Source organism: Melitaea cinxia, chromosome 28 (genome assembly GCF_905220565.1).
Source record: "Melitaea cinxia chromosome 28, ilMelCinx1.1, whole genome shotgun sequence".
NCBI classification, from domain to species: domain Eukaryota; kingdom Metazoa; phylum Arthropoda; class Insecta; order Lepidoptera; family Nymphalidae; genus Melitaea; species Melitaea cinxia.
The window spans coordinates 9,815,711-9,830,568 of NC_059421.1; the positions used below are offsets into that span (position 1 = coordinate 9,815,711).

Genomic DNA, 14,858 nt, shown 5'->3' on the forward strand with positions numbered 1-14,858 from the left:
GTAATCGTAAATTGGTGTGACATTATTTTATTAATTTTTATTTGTAATTTTAATTGTGTTTTTTTAACCATTGTATTTTATTAGAAAGCCTACACCCCGAAGTTGATCGTCGCCTAGGAGGCGAGTTTGGCATGGCATAGGCGTGGGAAAGAGCAAAGTCCACATTTTTTAAACTTTAATATTGTATTTCTTTATTAGTATTGCGGTAATAATAATCATGATATACCTTTTTAAAATCCTTGTATTGTGCCCTTCAATTCGATACCCATATTGTAGTATTCGAGAAAAAATTTTTTTTTTCATTAACTACAATGGCTTCGCGCAGCCGCCTTGTTTGATTTTTTTTTTAATGTCACCTATCTAAGAACACTTGGGCAGCTAAGACGAACCTAACGATACCTCAATTATGTAAATCCGTTCAGTGGTTCTGGAAATATGAGGTAGTAAAGAATATTACATACAAATATACATACATACAAGATACGCGCGAAAAACATAACCCTTCCTTGGCAGTCGGGTAATAAATAGGTCGTATTTCATACAAAGAACAAACACTTTGAAGCAGTACAAAGACGAATAATACGACTCGGAATGTAAAAAAAACTTTAAAATGGCTCTCCTGTAAAATTACAAAAAGTGGAGTTGAGCCCTTGTTCCACCGAACGTGCGATATGTCTAAAGAGTACAATGGGATGTGATGGCTTCAAGACTCAAGTGCTTTCTGATTTCAGTCCTCGACGAGACCGACATGGTTAAATACAAACCAGAAATAACATCAATACAAATATGTACCCCAAGCGGGGAAACGCAGCAACTGCCGGTTTTATTTCTGAGGGTCAAGCGGGGACTGCGGCTAGGCTTTATTTGTAACTGTTACAATAAAAAAAAATATATTCTAAACCTTATTAAAATTTATTTTTGTTGAGAAATAAATTAAACTGCAGAAAAATAAATACAAAAAAGTAAATGCACAAAGAAATAAGAAAATTGGATTACACGGCGAAATATATTTTTCTGATAGTTGGTAGCTTTTATAGAACCTGTCAAGGTATATTAAATAACATATTAGTAATCTGTGGAATAGTGAGAATGTTATGATTCTGAACAATACCTATTTTGCTTATATTCAATTTAATTTATTAAAGAAAATATAATAAAATAAATTACTATGAGACTAGTGTGATAAAATAGTGCTAAATAACAGTGCTGTGATTCATTTTCAAGGGACATTTTCGTAGAATTTAACGTTTAAAATGCTTTCACGAAAACCAGTGTTTTTAAAGCCCGGTAAGTGATTTAAAATATCTATTTAAAACATATTAAATTTATAATTTGTTATAAAATAGTATACGTTTTAATGAAATGATAAAATTTTATGAATAATATAGATTTACTTATATTACGAGGAACTTTGTCGCAAAATTTATAGGTTAACTATTTATTTTTTAAAAATATTATTAAAAAGAGACTTTTAAGTATATTAGAAGTACGTAAACTAGCGTAACTTCTAATTTATTTAAAAGTAGTAATTAGTTTTAGAAAAATTTGAATGAGACGCTTTTGAATTTTTTTTAATTATTAAGTAATCTCTCAATATTGTAATTTCGAGGTTCTCGATATTTTGGAGACGGTGCAGACGCATGAGACGGTATATGTGGGTGGCGAACATCAGATAAATTAATAATCATAATAAGTTCCTTTTAAACAATTAATAGTGATAGAGAACACTTAAAAACATAATATCTATAAAATATTTTAATTTTTAGGAGATGACACACTATACCCAGCAAAGAATAAAGATGGTGTCATAGAAACACTCGTCAATCCCAACATAGACTCAGCGCTATCTATCGACGGAGATTCTAAGACAAACTTTGTATACAATCGTTATCACCACCTACCACTCGAGGCTCAAAGGAAGAAGTTACCGGTGTTCCAGTACAGAAATCATATATTATATCTATTGGAAAAATATCAAACGTTGATTTTGATTGGTGAAACTGGATGCGGAAAGTCTACACAAGTTCCTCAGGTTAGTTATTGTTATTGATTTTTGTAGTTATACTGCTTTTGGCGCGTTAGGGAAACATTATGAGAGTAAATGTTAACGATGCATGTGCACACTGTCACGAAAAACCGACACCCTGAAGTTAGCTAGTAAATAAAGAAGAAGTGAAAGTGAAGTTATCTAGCCAATGAAGTATAACTTCTTACGTGCGTACATAAGTACACACAAATTTTTTTTTTTATTCATGTTGGGTTCAGAAGAACTTTTGAATCATCATCTTCAAGTATAATTATATTACTCTTGTAGAAGGTTAGAGTATAAAATACTGTAAATTAGTTTTCTGTAGAGATGTTTCCTTAATGAATTTGATACCTATATACGAGAGACTACCATTGGATTGATACATATAGCAACTGACAAATCTTATTACGAAAGGAACCCCTGTCGTATTAAAAATATTCTGTTTTTAAAATAATTATTTTTTTATTTTATTATTTTAATTCACAAAAGACAAATAATCCAGCAACTTATAATGTCCTATATAATGTCTTAGGATGCTGATTCGGAAAATAAATTTTGCTTAGAATAATAAGCTAAACTCGACTGTTAATTTATTACTTAGTAAATTGAGACTAATTAAATATTTTTTTAATAGAAAATAAATATATGCTATCTTACTGACCTTCATACTTTATATTCTTACTTTAATATATCTTAATACATAAAAAAAAACGAGTGTGCCTTAGACTACACGAATGAAGTAAAACTTACGAAGACAATTTTCGTTCGCTTCACCCGATCACACTTTTCGTAACGCTATCTTCACGCATTCACCAGCTAACTCCCCAAGTCAAGCGTGCGTAAAAGTTATGAGGTATAATACAACGCAGGTCGACGAAGAAATAGTCGAGAAAATACGCATTATTAGATATAACTTAAAAAATACTTGTTAGATTTCAATTAAATTTAAATGGAACCACATGACACGCACCACCTTTCGAAAAAAAAACCATCGAAGTGAGAACCTCCTCCTATTTTGGAAGTCGGCTAAAAATATAATCGTAACAAATTTTTTATTTCTTGTTGGCTTTGAAATACATAGGCCGAAGACGGGCAGCAGCGTCTCCGGTGCGACAAAGCCAGTACTGCGGTCACCAACCCGCCTGCCCAGCGTGGTGATTATGGGCAAAACACATAAGTTCACGTTATTTTTGGCGTAAAATTGTGGAGGCTTATGTCCAGCAGTGGACTGTATAGGCTGTAATGATGATGATGATGAAATTTCTTAGTAATTACTCTATTTGCCGCTAGATGGAGCCGTAGATAGATTATTCGTTTTTCTTTTAATTAAAATTTGTTACCTGTATTTTTAGAAATCGATGTGGTCCGCGGTTTCACACGCCTTAATTTGAGGAAAAAATAGCTAATACTTCTAGCATAATACTTCTTCGGTAAATGGGATATCCAACACAAAAAAAAAAAAAAAAAAAATTGAAACAAACAAACAAAATCTTTCGTTTTATAATATTAGTATAGATGATATAATATTAGTATGGCTGCTAACTGTATTTTAAAATAGGGTCTAAACAACAAACATCAATTATCTATAATATAAAAATGAGTCGCTGAATGTGTTGCTAAGCGCAAAACTCGAGAACGGTTGGACCGATTTCGCTAATTCTTTTTTTAAAATATTCCTTGAAGTACGAGGATGGTTCTTACGGAGAGAAAAATTAAAAAAAAAAAAAATTAAATTTCCTGAAAAAATCTAAAAACAACACTTCTCTATACTCCCATACAAAAGATTTGTGATAATACTTAAAAGTCAATTTGAACTTTAATATCATACGATAAAGTTTGTGTTAGGCGATACGAAGTTCGCCGGGTCAGCTAGTTTATTATAATTAGTTTACAATTATTAAGAGTTACAAAGGAATGTTACATGTTAATATAATTTCATACATACCGCTAAATACAAACGCTAAATTAATTACACTTCCTTTGTTATACCCTAGTTTGGTAATAAACAAATTGATAATTGTTATTGAGATATGAACCGCGTATTTGAAATAGTTACCACGCTATTTCTGTCTAACTCAACTCGAGTACCAATGACATGTAAATATTTCGTTTTACTTTTAACTTAAATAAAATAACACACACGGTCGTCTGTTCCCATGGTAAGCAACTTAATATGAATAATTAATATACTTATACAATAAATCTAATATATAAAAATCTCGTGTCGCGGTGTTTGTAGTTAAACTCCTCCGAAACGGCTTGACCGATTCTCATGAAATTTTGTGTGCATATTGGGTAGGTCTGAGAATCGAACAACTTCTATTTTTCATTCCCCTAAATGTTAAGGGTAGTCCACCCCTAATTTTTTTTTAATTTTTAGATGAATCATATATTTTTCATTTATTATGGTTTGGCGTTGAAAAATACATACAACCCTAAATTTTCACCCTTCTACCACCAACCAAAACTTCGCCAACGGGCATGTCAAAATCAGGAGCGAATCTTTTATAAAAAATAAAGTGACCTTTAAATTATACTTTAGGAACAAAATTTACAAGAACTTTCTACTCTAGTCCATATCAAGTAACGCAACTAAATCAAATAAGCCAAATCTTAGCCTTAAGAATTTTTTAATTTTTAAAGGGATTTTTTTTTTTATACAAAAAGGTCGACAATTGAGCGTACGGTAAGCGATTACCGTAGCTTATAGACGTCTGCAACACTATAAGCATCGCAAGCGCGTTGCCGACCCTATGCCCAATCCTCCCCGGAGCTCTGGGCACCGTACTCACCAACAGGAACACAAAACTGTTTGAAAGCAGTATTATTTAGCTGTGATCTTCTGTAAGGTCGACTCGCACTCGGGCTGCTCTATATACATATTGACAGGAAATTTCCTGCTATGCCAGCCTCAGTTGAAATCTAAATCTACTATGTAGGAATATAATATGTATGTATATGTATATGTATAATTTTATATTGTATTGTAATTTATTCTAATTTATAGAACAATTATTTGTACATTTCCTAAGCGATAAAACTGACTTTTTGTACATCTTCCTCTAATTGTACTATTTTTGTTTGTATCTTTTTATGGTGTACGATAAAGAAGATTATTATTATAATTCCACCAAGGGCCAGAGAGGTTTGCTACCTACATTTATAAAAAAGCTGCACTTCGTGTTTCTACCTGCGTAACATCCATACCTCGCTAATGTTGGGAACAAAAGTAGTGTTTACGTTGGATCTCCAGACCTACCTCCCAAGTTTCATTGCAATAAATGTATGAGTTTTTTTTTAAATATATAACGAGATCGGCAAACGAGCGTACGTACACCTGATGGTAAGCGATTACCGTAGCTTATAGACGCCTGCAACACCACCAGGAGCTTATATAGGTTATTTTCTTTAATTTCAAAGTACTTTCCTTTCGAGAAAAAATAGTTAACGTCTAGTTTAACTTTTGCGATTGTCTTTATCTATAATATTATTAGGATACAATTAATCTATCGTACTATCGACTGATGGCGGGATAACCATCCAACTGCTGGCTTTGAAATACACAGGCCAAAGACGGGCAGCAGCGTCTTCGGTGCGACAAAGCCAGCCCTGCGGTCACCAACTTGCCTGTCCAGCGTGGTGACTATGGACGAAACTTGTCCAGTAGTGGACTGCGAAAGGCTGCTGTGATGTGATCTTATTATTTATAATACGTGAAGCAAAAACTTTGTACCCCTTTTTACGAAAATTGCGCGGACGGAGGACTATAAATTTTTTGTACACTTATTGTTTAAATAGAGAAGGAGTTCAGAATGCCAATATTTTTTTATTAAATATTACGCATAAAATACATTACATCAATAAAAAAAAATTACACATACTACCATGTATTTGACAGACACACCCATATATACTCTTTTATTTATTGTTAATGTCAGTGGTAAAAATTGAGAATAGTTTATAGATTAACATTGTTTGTATTTACTGAATGACAAACATTATTAAATAAATTCATTTATTACAATAACTTATTATTTAATTTCGTTCGAATTTCGAACACTAGTTATATTAAATTATTTTAATACGAAAATGTTGAAAATGTTTTCGCTTCAGCCTGTAATATCCCACTACTGGGCATAGGCCTCTTTCCCCATGTAGGAGAAGGATCAGAGCTTAATCCACCACGCTGCTCCAATGCGGGTTAACGGAGTAACAATCGCTATCAGGTGTACATGATAACAACCGGGACCGACGGCTTAACGTGCTCTCCGAGGCACGGTGGGGAGACCCACTAGGACTGCAATGTTTGAAAATGTTTTAATCTATACACCTATATAATGATGAAGCACTATTTCCCTTGATCACGTCATCATGCGTGAACGGCTGGACCGATTTCGCTAATTCTTTTTTTGTTTTTAGCCGTCTTCAAAAAAGGAGGAGGTTACTCAATTCGATCGTTTATATACAGGGTGTGGCGTAAATAGTGGTCCACCGTTAAGGATTCGATAAACCAGGTAATTTACTATAACATATTACAATTTTATCCATTTTTACCCAAAGGTTCCGGAAATATTTTTATTTTTTATTTTTTTACGATATTTGTACCCCTTGTTACAAATTTGGTTGTAGTTTTAACAAATACCATTATTTTTTCATTTTGATTACTGGTAATTACTGCTGAACACTAGAGCTATCGTTAAATAACATGTTTTTAATATAAATTTAAGGCTTTTGAAGGAAAAAATTGGGTTTACTCTACTTTAAGCCCAAATTTTTAACATATCATGCTAATTCAAGAGCGATTTTTGTAAAAAAAATGTACTAAGCTGTCAGTGCCCATTCATTTAAAAATATGCCTACTAAATACCAATTTCAAAATGGTATCACAATAGCAGATCCTTTTGTTTAACAGAAAGATATACAATTTTAATTGAAGAAAGGAAGATTTTCATTAAAATACATTTTAAAATTTAGTTGCGTTAATACTTATGATTTTTGTAAAAAAAGTAACTACACTGTCAGTGCCTATTCATTTTAAAATATTCCTACTAAACACAGATTTTAAAACGATTTGCCATCCCATTAATAAAAAAAAATTATGGCAATTTTAATTGAAAAAGACTTAAAATAAAAATAAAAAATTACTACTGTTACAGAGTGATCTTGGCCTAACTTGTAAATTAGAACGAGGTATTAAAAAATAATTGTGTTTGCTCTCAAACGAAAAAAAAACCGACTTCAATTACATCGACGAGTAATACAACGTAGATCGACGAAAAAATAGTCAAGTATCTATGCGTTATCAAAGATTACTCAAAAAGTAGTTATCAGATCTCAATAAAATTTATATGTGACCACATGATAAACATTAGCTTTCGATTAAATTAAAAATTATTAAAATCGGTACACCCAGTAAAAAGTTATTGCGGATTTTCGAGAGTTTCCCTCGATTTCTCTGAGATCCCATCATCAGATCCTGGTTTTCTTATCATGGTACCAAACTAGGGATATCTCCTTTCCAACAAAAAAATAATAATCAAAATCGGTACATCCAGTAGAAAGTTATGCGGTATAATACACCGTAGGTCGACGAAAAAAGCGTCAAGTAAAAACGCATTATTAGATATAGCTCGAAAAGTAGTTGTTAGATCTCAAATAAATTTAAATGGGACCAATTGGCACACACCACCTTTCGATTAAAAAAAAATCTCGAAATCGGTCCACACGGTCAAAAGTTCTGATGTAACATACATTAAAAAAAAATACAGTCGAATTGAGAACCTCCTCCTTTTTTGGAAGTCGGTTAAAAACAAGTCATACTGTCATCGTTTATTATTATTCTTTGACATGATTACAAACACTGTATATTCGACGTTGCAGAGCATGTATAGCTGCGAATGGGGGCCATTTCGAGCATTTGGTGTAATTTTTACAGTGTTTGTAATCATGTCAAAGAATAATAATAAACGATGACAGTATGACTTGTTTTTTTTTTTAATACCTTGTTCTAATTTACAAGTTAGGCCAAGATCACTCTGTAACAGTAGTAATTTTTATTTTTATTTTAAGTCTTTTTCAATTAAAATTGCCATAATTTTTTTTATTAATGGGATGGCAAATCGTTTTAAAATCTGTGTTTAGTAGGAATATTTTAAAATGAATAGGCACTGACAGTGTAGTTACTTTTTTTACAAAAATCATAAGTATTGACGCAACTAAATTTTAAAATGTATTTTAATGAAAATCTTCCTGTCTTCAATTAAAATTGGATATCTTACTGTTAAACAAAAGGATCTGCTATTGTGATACCATTTTGAAATTGGTATTTAGTAGGCATATTTTTAAATGAATGGGCACTGACAGCTTAGTACATTTTTTTTACAAAAGTCGCTCTTGAATTAGCATGATATGTTAAAAATTTGGGCTTAAAGTAGAGTAAAACCAATTTTTTTCTTCAAAAGCCTCAAATTTATATTAAAAACATGTTATTTAACGATAGCTCTAGTGTTCAGCAGTAATTACCAGTAATCAAAATGAAAAAACAATGGTATTTGTTAAAACTACAACCAAATTTGTAACAAGTGGTACAAATATCGTAAAAAAATAAAAAATAAAAATATTTCCGGAACCTTTGGGTAAAAATGGATAAAATTGTAATATGTTATAGTAAATTACCTGGTTTATCGAATCCTTAACGGTGGACCACTATTTACGCCACACCCTGTATATATTTTTATATATGTTCGGGGATAACTTCGTCGTTTATGAACCGATTTTGATAATTCTTTTTTTTTTGTTGGAAAGGAGATATCCTAAGTGTGGTACCACGATAAGGAAACCAGGATCTGATGATGGGATGCCAGAGAAATTGAGGGAAACACTCGAAAATCCGCATAACTTTTTACTGGATGTACTTATTTTGATGATTTTTAATTTAATTGACAGCCGATGTTTATCATGTGGTCACATTTAAATTTCATCGAGATCTGATTATAACTTTTAGAGTAATCTTTAATAATGCGTATTTACTTGACTATTTTTTCGTCTACTTACGTTGTATTACTTGTCGATGTAATTGAAGTCGGTTTTTTTCGTTTGCATGCAAACAATTATTTATGTTTGTTATTGTCAGAAGGTTGTTAGTTATTGAAAGAAAAAAATTAGAAAATTTCGCAGAAAATTAGAAAATTTAAGAATACTTAACCATCATATAAAATTATTTCTAATCTATCCTTGGCACACAATATATACTTTTTAAGGTAAGCTTTTGACGTTTGACATAGAATTTACAGAAGATTGGAAGTGTAACACTTTTTTATTTATTTATTTTTAAATTAATTATACCAATTCGAATTCCATATTCATAGTCAAAACAGGACAAAGACTGTCGGGTCAGCTAGTGTCATACAATAAATTTAATTATTAGTCAATAAGGAAAGTCACGTTATGCATATCCTTATAAATGCCCTAGCTGCTGCCCGGGACATCGTCTGCGTGAACGCTATACAGCACCAAAAATACCTACCATTATACCTTTTAAAATAACATTCATTTACCCGTTTCTTCTTTACATTTCATATCTACAGAAAAATCTCATAGATGGCGCTGCTTTAAAATTGTCTTGTCTACTTATATTCATTTAATTATGTTTATCAGCTTAGTTACTTATATTGCGTGATTTTTATAGTGTGAAGCTAGCTTATATAGCATGGTTATTAACATAATAACAACAACATTCAAATATGCGTCGTTAGATTACACGTTGTTACAGAATGCGTTGAGGAAATAAAGGTTCACTGCTCGTCCCCGGTAGGTGATAGCATGATAATATATGTTGACCCGACTTCTTAATGATATTCGAACCAAATTTGAAGTTAATTCATGCGGTACTTTTTGAGTTTATCCCGGACATACATACAGACAAACAGACAAAAATTCTAAAAACTATATTTTTGGCTTCTGTATCGATTGTAGATCACACCCCAAGTATTCTTTTTAAAAAATATTCAATGTACAGTTTTGACTTTCCTACCATTTTATTATATGTATAGATATAGATATGTATAGATATCACACAGATGCGCAATTAATACTAACAACAAAAACTTTATCTTAATAAATGCCCCGCGGTTTTGCCCGCGTTAATTTGAGGAAAAAATAGCCTTACTCGATACTGGGCTGTCACACAAAATAATTTTTCGTTTCGAAGTAGTTGTAAGATTAGCTGTCAGCTTTATAATATTAGTATGGTTGTGATTCGCTAGCGAAAATTGTCGTATTTAATATAAAACGTTAGGTTATTATATAAATCTATCTGGGAGGTAGGTACTTGGGCACAGATAATCCCGGATAAAAGTAGCTTATATGTTGCTCCACAATCTCTTCTATTTTCTTGCAAAAGTCCCATAAAAATCAGTTTAGCCCTTCCGAAGATTAGCTCTGACTAACGGAAAGACAGACAGACAGACAGACAGACAAATTTTCTAAAATCGTTTGTTTGCGTTTTAATATCGTGTAAATAACTACATACTACAGACAACAGCACTTGAAAAAACACAGTTATTTTGAAAATCACTGTCAGACAGATAACTATATAGATATATACTTATATAGATTACTAGCTGACTCGGCAAACGTTGTCTTGCCCGCTAAAAACAAGGGTTGGTGGTAGAAGGATTAAATTTTAGGGTTTTATGTATTTTTCAACGCCAAATCATAATAAATAAAGAATAAATAATTCATCTAAAAATTAAAAAAAAAAAAAAAAATTGGCGTGGACTACCCTTAACATTTAGGGGGATGAAAAATAGATGTTGGTCGTTTCTCAGACCTACCCAATATCCACACAAAATTTCATAAGAATCGGTCAAGCCGTTTCGGAGGAGTTTAACTACAAACACCGCGACACGAGAATTTTATATATTAGACAATCCTTCTGTTCGTTTGTTTGTCAACTAAGTTTTCCTCGCCTCTGGACCGATTTTTTTAAAATTTCTTGTATACATCTGAATGGGTTAAAGGATGGTTTATGGTTAAACAATTAGACCCGGCAGGTGGCGCTGCTGTCGGTATATCAGCAATCAAATTTGCTAGTTGCTATTTCGGGCAGGACAGAGGCTTTCGACTCAGCTAGTTTCATATGAAAATTTGTCACAGGACAAATTACACAGTCTTATATAGTAGAATTATGAAATTATTATTTTTATTATTTGTATTTTAATAACATATGCATATATAATTAATTTAAGGTAAAATAATTCATTTAAGTCTATAAGGAAAATGGATTTAGTATTATCTTTAAAAATACATCTCCGTATTCTGTAATGTAATTTTAATTAAACATTTAATTAGCACTTAAATAATTAAATATTTAAATAAAACCGATTACGTTTTAATGAGTCATTAACTGCGACGCTAATTAATTTCATAATTTAATTTCCATTTATATTTTATTTCAACTAGGTACTGTGTGGCTACGGTACTAAAGAATATAGCTACCCCCTCTCTTCCCGTGGGTGTCGTAAGAGGCGACTAAGGGATAACACAGTTCCGCTACCACCTTGGAACTTAAAAAGCCGATCGGTGGCGGAATAACCATCCAACTGCTGGTTTTGAAATACACAGGCCGATGACGGGCAGCAGCGTCTTCGGTGCGACAAAGCCAGCCCTGCGGTCACCAACCCGCCTGCCCAGCGTGGTGACTATGGGCAAAATACATGAGTTCGCGCTATTTTTTGGCGTAAACTTGTGGAGGCCTATGTCCAGCAGTGGACTGTATAGGCTGTAATTATGATTTTATTTCAATTATGAATTCTGTTTTTTGTTTCACACACACACACACACACACACACACAAAAAAACGACATTTATTTACATAAATAAATAAATAATTAATATTATAATATACAAGAATTAATAATCATAGATCGACAAGTACAGTACTATGCAAATCATTAGGGATAAGAATAACTCAAAGTATTGCTAAAATTTAAATTAGACAATAGGTACGACAAAACTTCTTAATAAAAAAAATTATCTAAATCAACACACCTGTATAAAATTATGATCTAACACGTCAAAAAAAAAAAAAAAAAAAAAATACAGTCAAATCGAGAACCTTAAAATGAGAACACCATCAACGTAGGTTGAAAAAATTGTTCATTAAATATTTTTACATAGCATTATTTAGGGTAACTCAAAAAGTAGGTAATCGTCAGGTCTCTCTCAAATTTCCAATAAAAAAAAAAAAAAAACAATCATTAAAAGTTGTGAGGATTTTACTTGAAAATAATTACAGTCGACATAAAATTGTTTCTTTTCAATTCGATATTTTTTTTTTTATATCTTTATTAGGGACTTTTATACATATGTACACGACAGTCCTATACTATACTTATCCTGTATTAAAACTAACAATTTTAACATTTTTAAATAAACTAAATTATAATACTAAATTATTACTAGATCTTAACTTAATACTACTAAATACAAACTCTAGTATAGATTTGGCACATTGGGATGTTGGTTCAGACATGATCTGATTGAACAAGCCGACTTCCAATAAAAAAGTCGATTGTAAAACGCAGGTTTAGTATATTATTCAACAAAGTCAAAATTTGACAAACGTTAAGGCGGGAATCTTCCCCCGTCGTCCGACATTCCGTCTCCAGACGCGGCACCATGCGCACGCATGTTGCAGTCCCGACGCGCTCCACACTCGCGTTATGTAAACATTGCCTGCTGTTTGTGTTACACGTTTAAAATTTAAATAATAGTTACGTTCCCGACCAACCATTGTTCGATTACTGTTTTGATAAGACATCCGTCGGTCGCACTGATTCGATTAAACGGATCGTTTTACGTTCCGATGCGGTAAAAAACTCGTTTTTGTGTACCGAAATAAAGAATGTGCGAAGTGTGTATGTGATAAAATGTCCGTAACGAAGACTAAGTGGTGTGTTGAGATTTTTAAAATATATATACAAATAGAAACCATCGGTAGTTGATATTTTATTGTTAAAAATTTTCACGATAAAAAGCGAAACGCAAAGATTTCAGCGTTATTAATAGATTAGTGTTGTTTCGTAACCCACGCGTAACAAAACATCTGCGGTTATCGAGATGCTTTCGAGCTGACTGGAAGCCCTACGAGATCCATTGCACGCCCTCGGCTAAAGATAGCCAAGAATTAACCACATGCGTAAATCACCCTATATTTAATCAAAATGATGTGGCCTTCGTCACAAGCTAGTAAAATCCTAACGCTTCTCCTCGTAATCGTCGTCGTGTACTGTATTTATATGGACACGTTTCTATTTTTAAGGATAAAGAATTATAAGATTGATTTATTTGAACCCGTTCAAAATGCAACGACGCAGACGTCGACATTTCAGTCGGTGAAATCATCGAACTACGAAGATGTTACTTGGATACCTTGTAATATTAACCCTCTATGTCACCCGACTGTGAAAGCTCTGATGGTCGATCACATTAATCATTACATATACGGCCCGCTGTGCGCGATCGTCGATATAGGATTTAGCATATCAGAAAGAATGCTATTTCTGACGCCGAATATGATATCCCTGTTTCACGTATTCGTTGCATGCATTGGAGCGAAACTGTTGACATGTCAGAGTTTAGTAATACGTCGTGTTGCTATTGTTTTGTTCCAAATTAGAATGTTCTTGGACGATCTAGATGGGCACGTAGCTAGAGAGAGGAAGCACATAAAAGGGGAGAGGTCTGAAGTCGGGAGTTTGGGGTACTGGGTGGATGGTATATGTGATTTAGTGGGTGTAACAGCTATGATGATTGGTATTCTATTGTATTTAAAGACTAATCCTCCAAGACGGGGCTACAAAGGTACCCCGGTCAGCACCCTGCCCTATCATCAATTGAAAGAGATAAACTCAAGCGAGGATATTGAGAGAGATCACACAGCCGAAATAGGCATATCGTATAAGACAAAAGTGCCCCTGCAGAGGATAATTCAAGTGTTGGGTCTGTTTTCCGGTCAAATGGTGCTATCTTCGCTAGCTTGGAATAGGTATATAGATATATATCAGGATTTGTTGGAGAATTGCACGGAATACGATGTTGTTAGGCGGGAAGCAAGTTTCACTTCAAAAACGTTTTTCTTCGCTACGGGTCTCTGGAGGATAGTTAATCCACATAGTTATTTACATCTGTTATCTTTAGCGGTTTTCTGTGATAAGACTTGGTCGTTATTGAAGGCAGTGCATTACAGCGGCTACATTTGTTTGGTTGTAGCTGTCGCTACTTCTGAGTATTTGGTCGAAAATACAAGAACATTTGTCGTTAAAAGTATGGATGTCTGAACTCTTCCCTTGTTTTGGTTTATTTAAATTCTAACAAGTTATTGTTTAGTTGTGACTATCGACGCATCGTACTGTATATTTTATATCACGTTTAGTATTAAATTTAATTATTATTAAATTTATTTATATCATTGTTCCAAATAGTTAATAATTGTTGTGCGACATATTTTTTAAAGTAATTTTATTTTAATCTTTATATACATATAATGTAAGTTTACAACAAAATAGCGAATTATATCATCCAAAACGAGTCGTTAAATATCTGTGTAAAGTAACACGTACTCGTAAACGTGTACTCCTAAAAGTAAAGGTGTTAAGGCCGGCCGCAAGATAGGCATTTTTAACCGACTTCAAAAAATAAGAGGTTCTCAATTCGATTGTTTTTTTTTTGTATGTTACCTCAAAACTTTTGACTGTGTGGACCGATTTCGATGTTTTTTTTTTTTAAATCGAAAGTTGGGGTCATGTCATCCCATTTAAATTTAATT

General features: G+C 32.8%; 2 protein-coding genes across 2 annotated transcripts in view; both read left to right on the forward strand.

The window, feature by feature from the left end:
• Positions 1–1,253: 1,253 nt before the first annotated feature.
• LOC123667544 (probable ATP-dependent RNA helicase DHX35) overlaps positions 1,254–14,858 on the forward strand; it is a 56,518-nt gene continuing 42,913 nt past the window's right edge. The window contains exons 1-2 of the mRNA XM_045601425.1: positions 1,254–1,287; positions 1,767–2,032. Coding sequence (XP_045457381.1) covers positions 1,254–1,287; positions 1,767–2,032 — 300 coding nt within the window. The remainder of the gene's footprint in view (positions 1,288–1,766; positions 2,033–14,858) is intronic.
• LOC123667545 (ceramide phosphoethanolamine synthase) lies at positions 13,255–14,488 on the forward strand. The gene is made up of 2 exons (XM_045601426.1): positions 13,255–13,894; positions 13,934–14,488. The coding sequence occupies exons 1-2, from the start codon at positions 13,255–13,257 to the stop codon at positions 14,368–14,370; spliced, it is 1,077 nt and encodes a 358-aa protein (XP_045457382.1). The 3' UTR covers positions 14,371–14,488.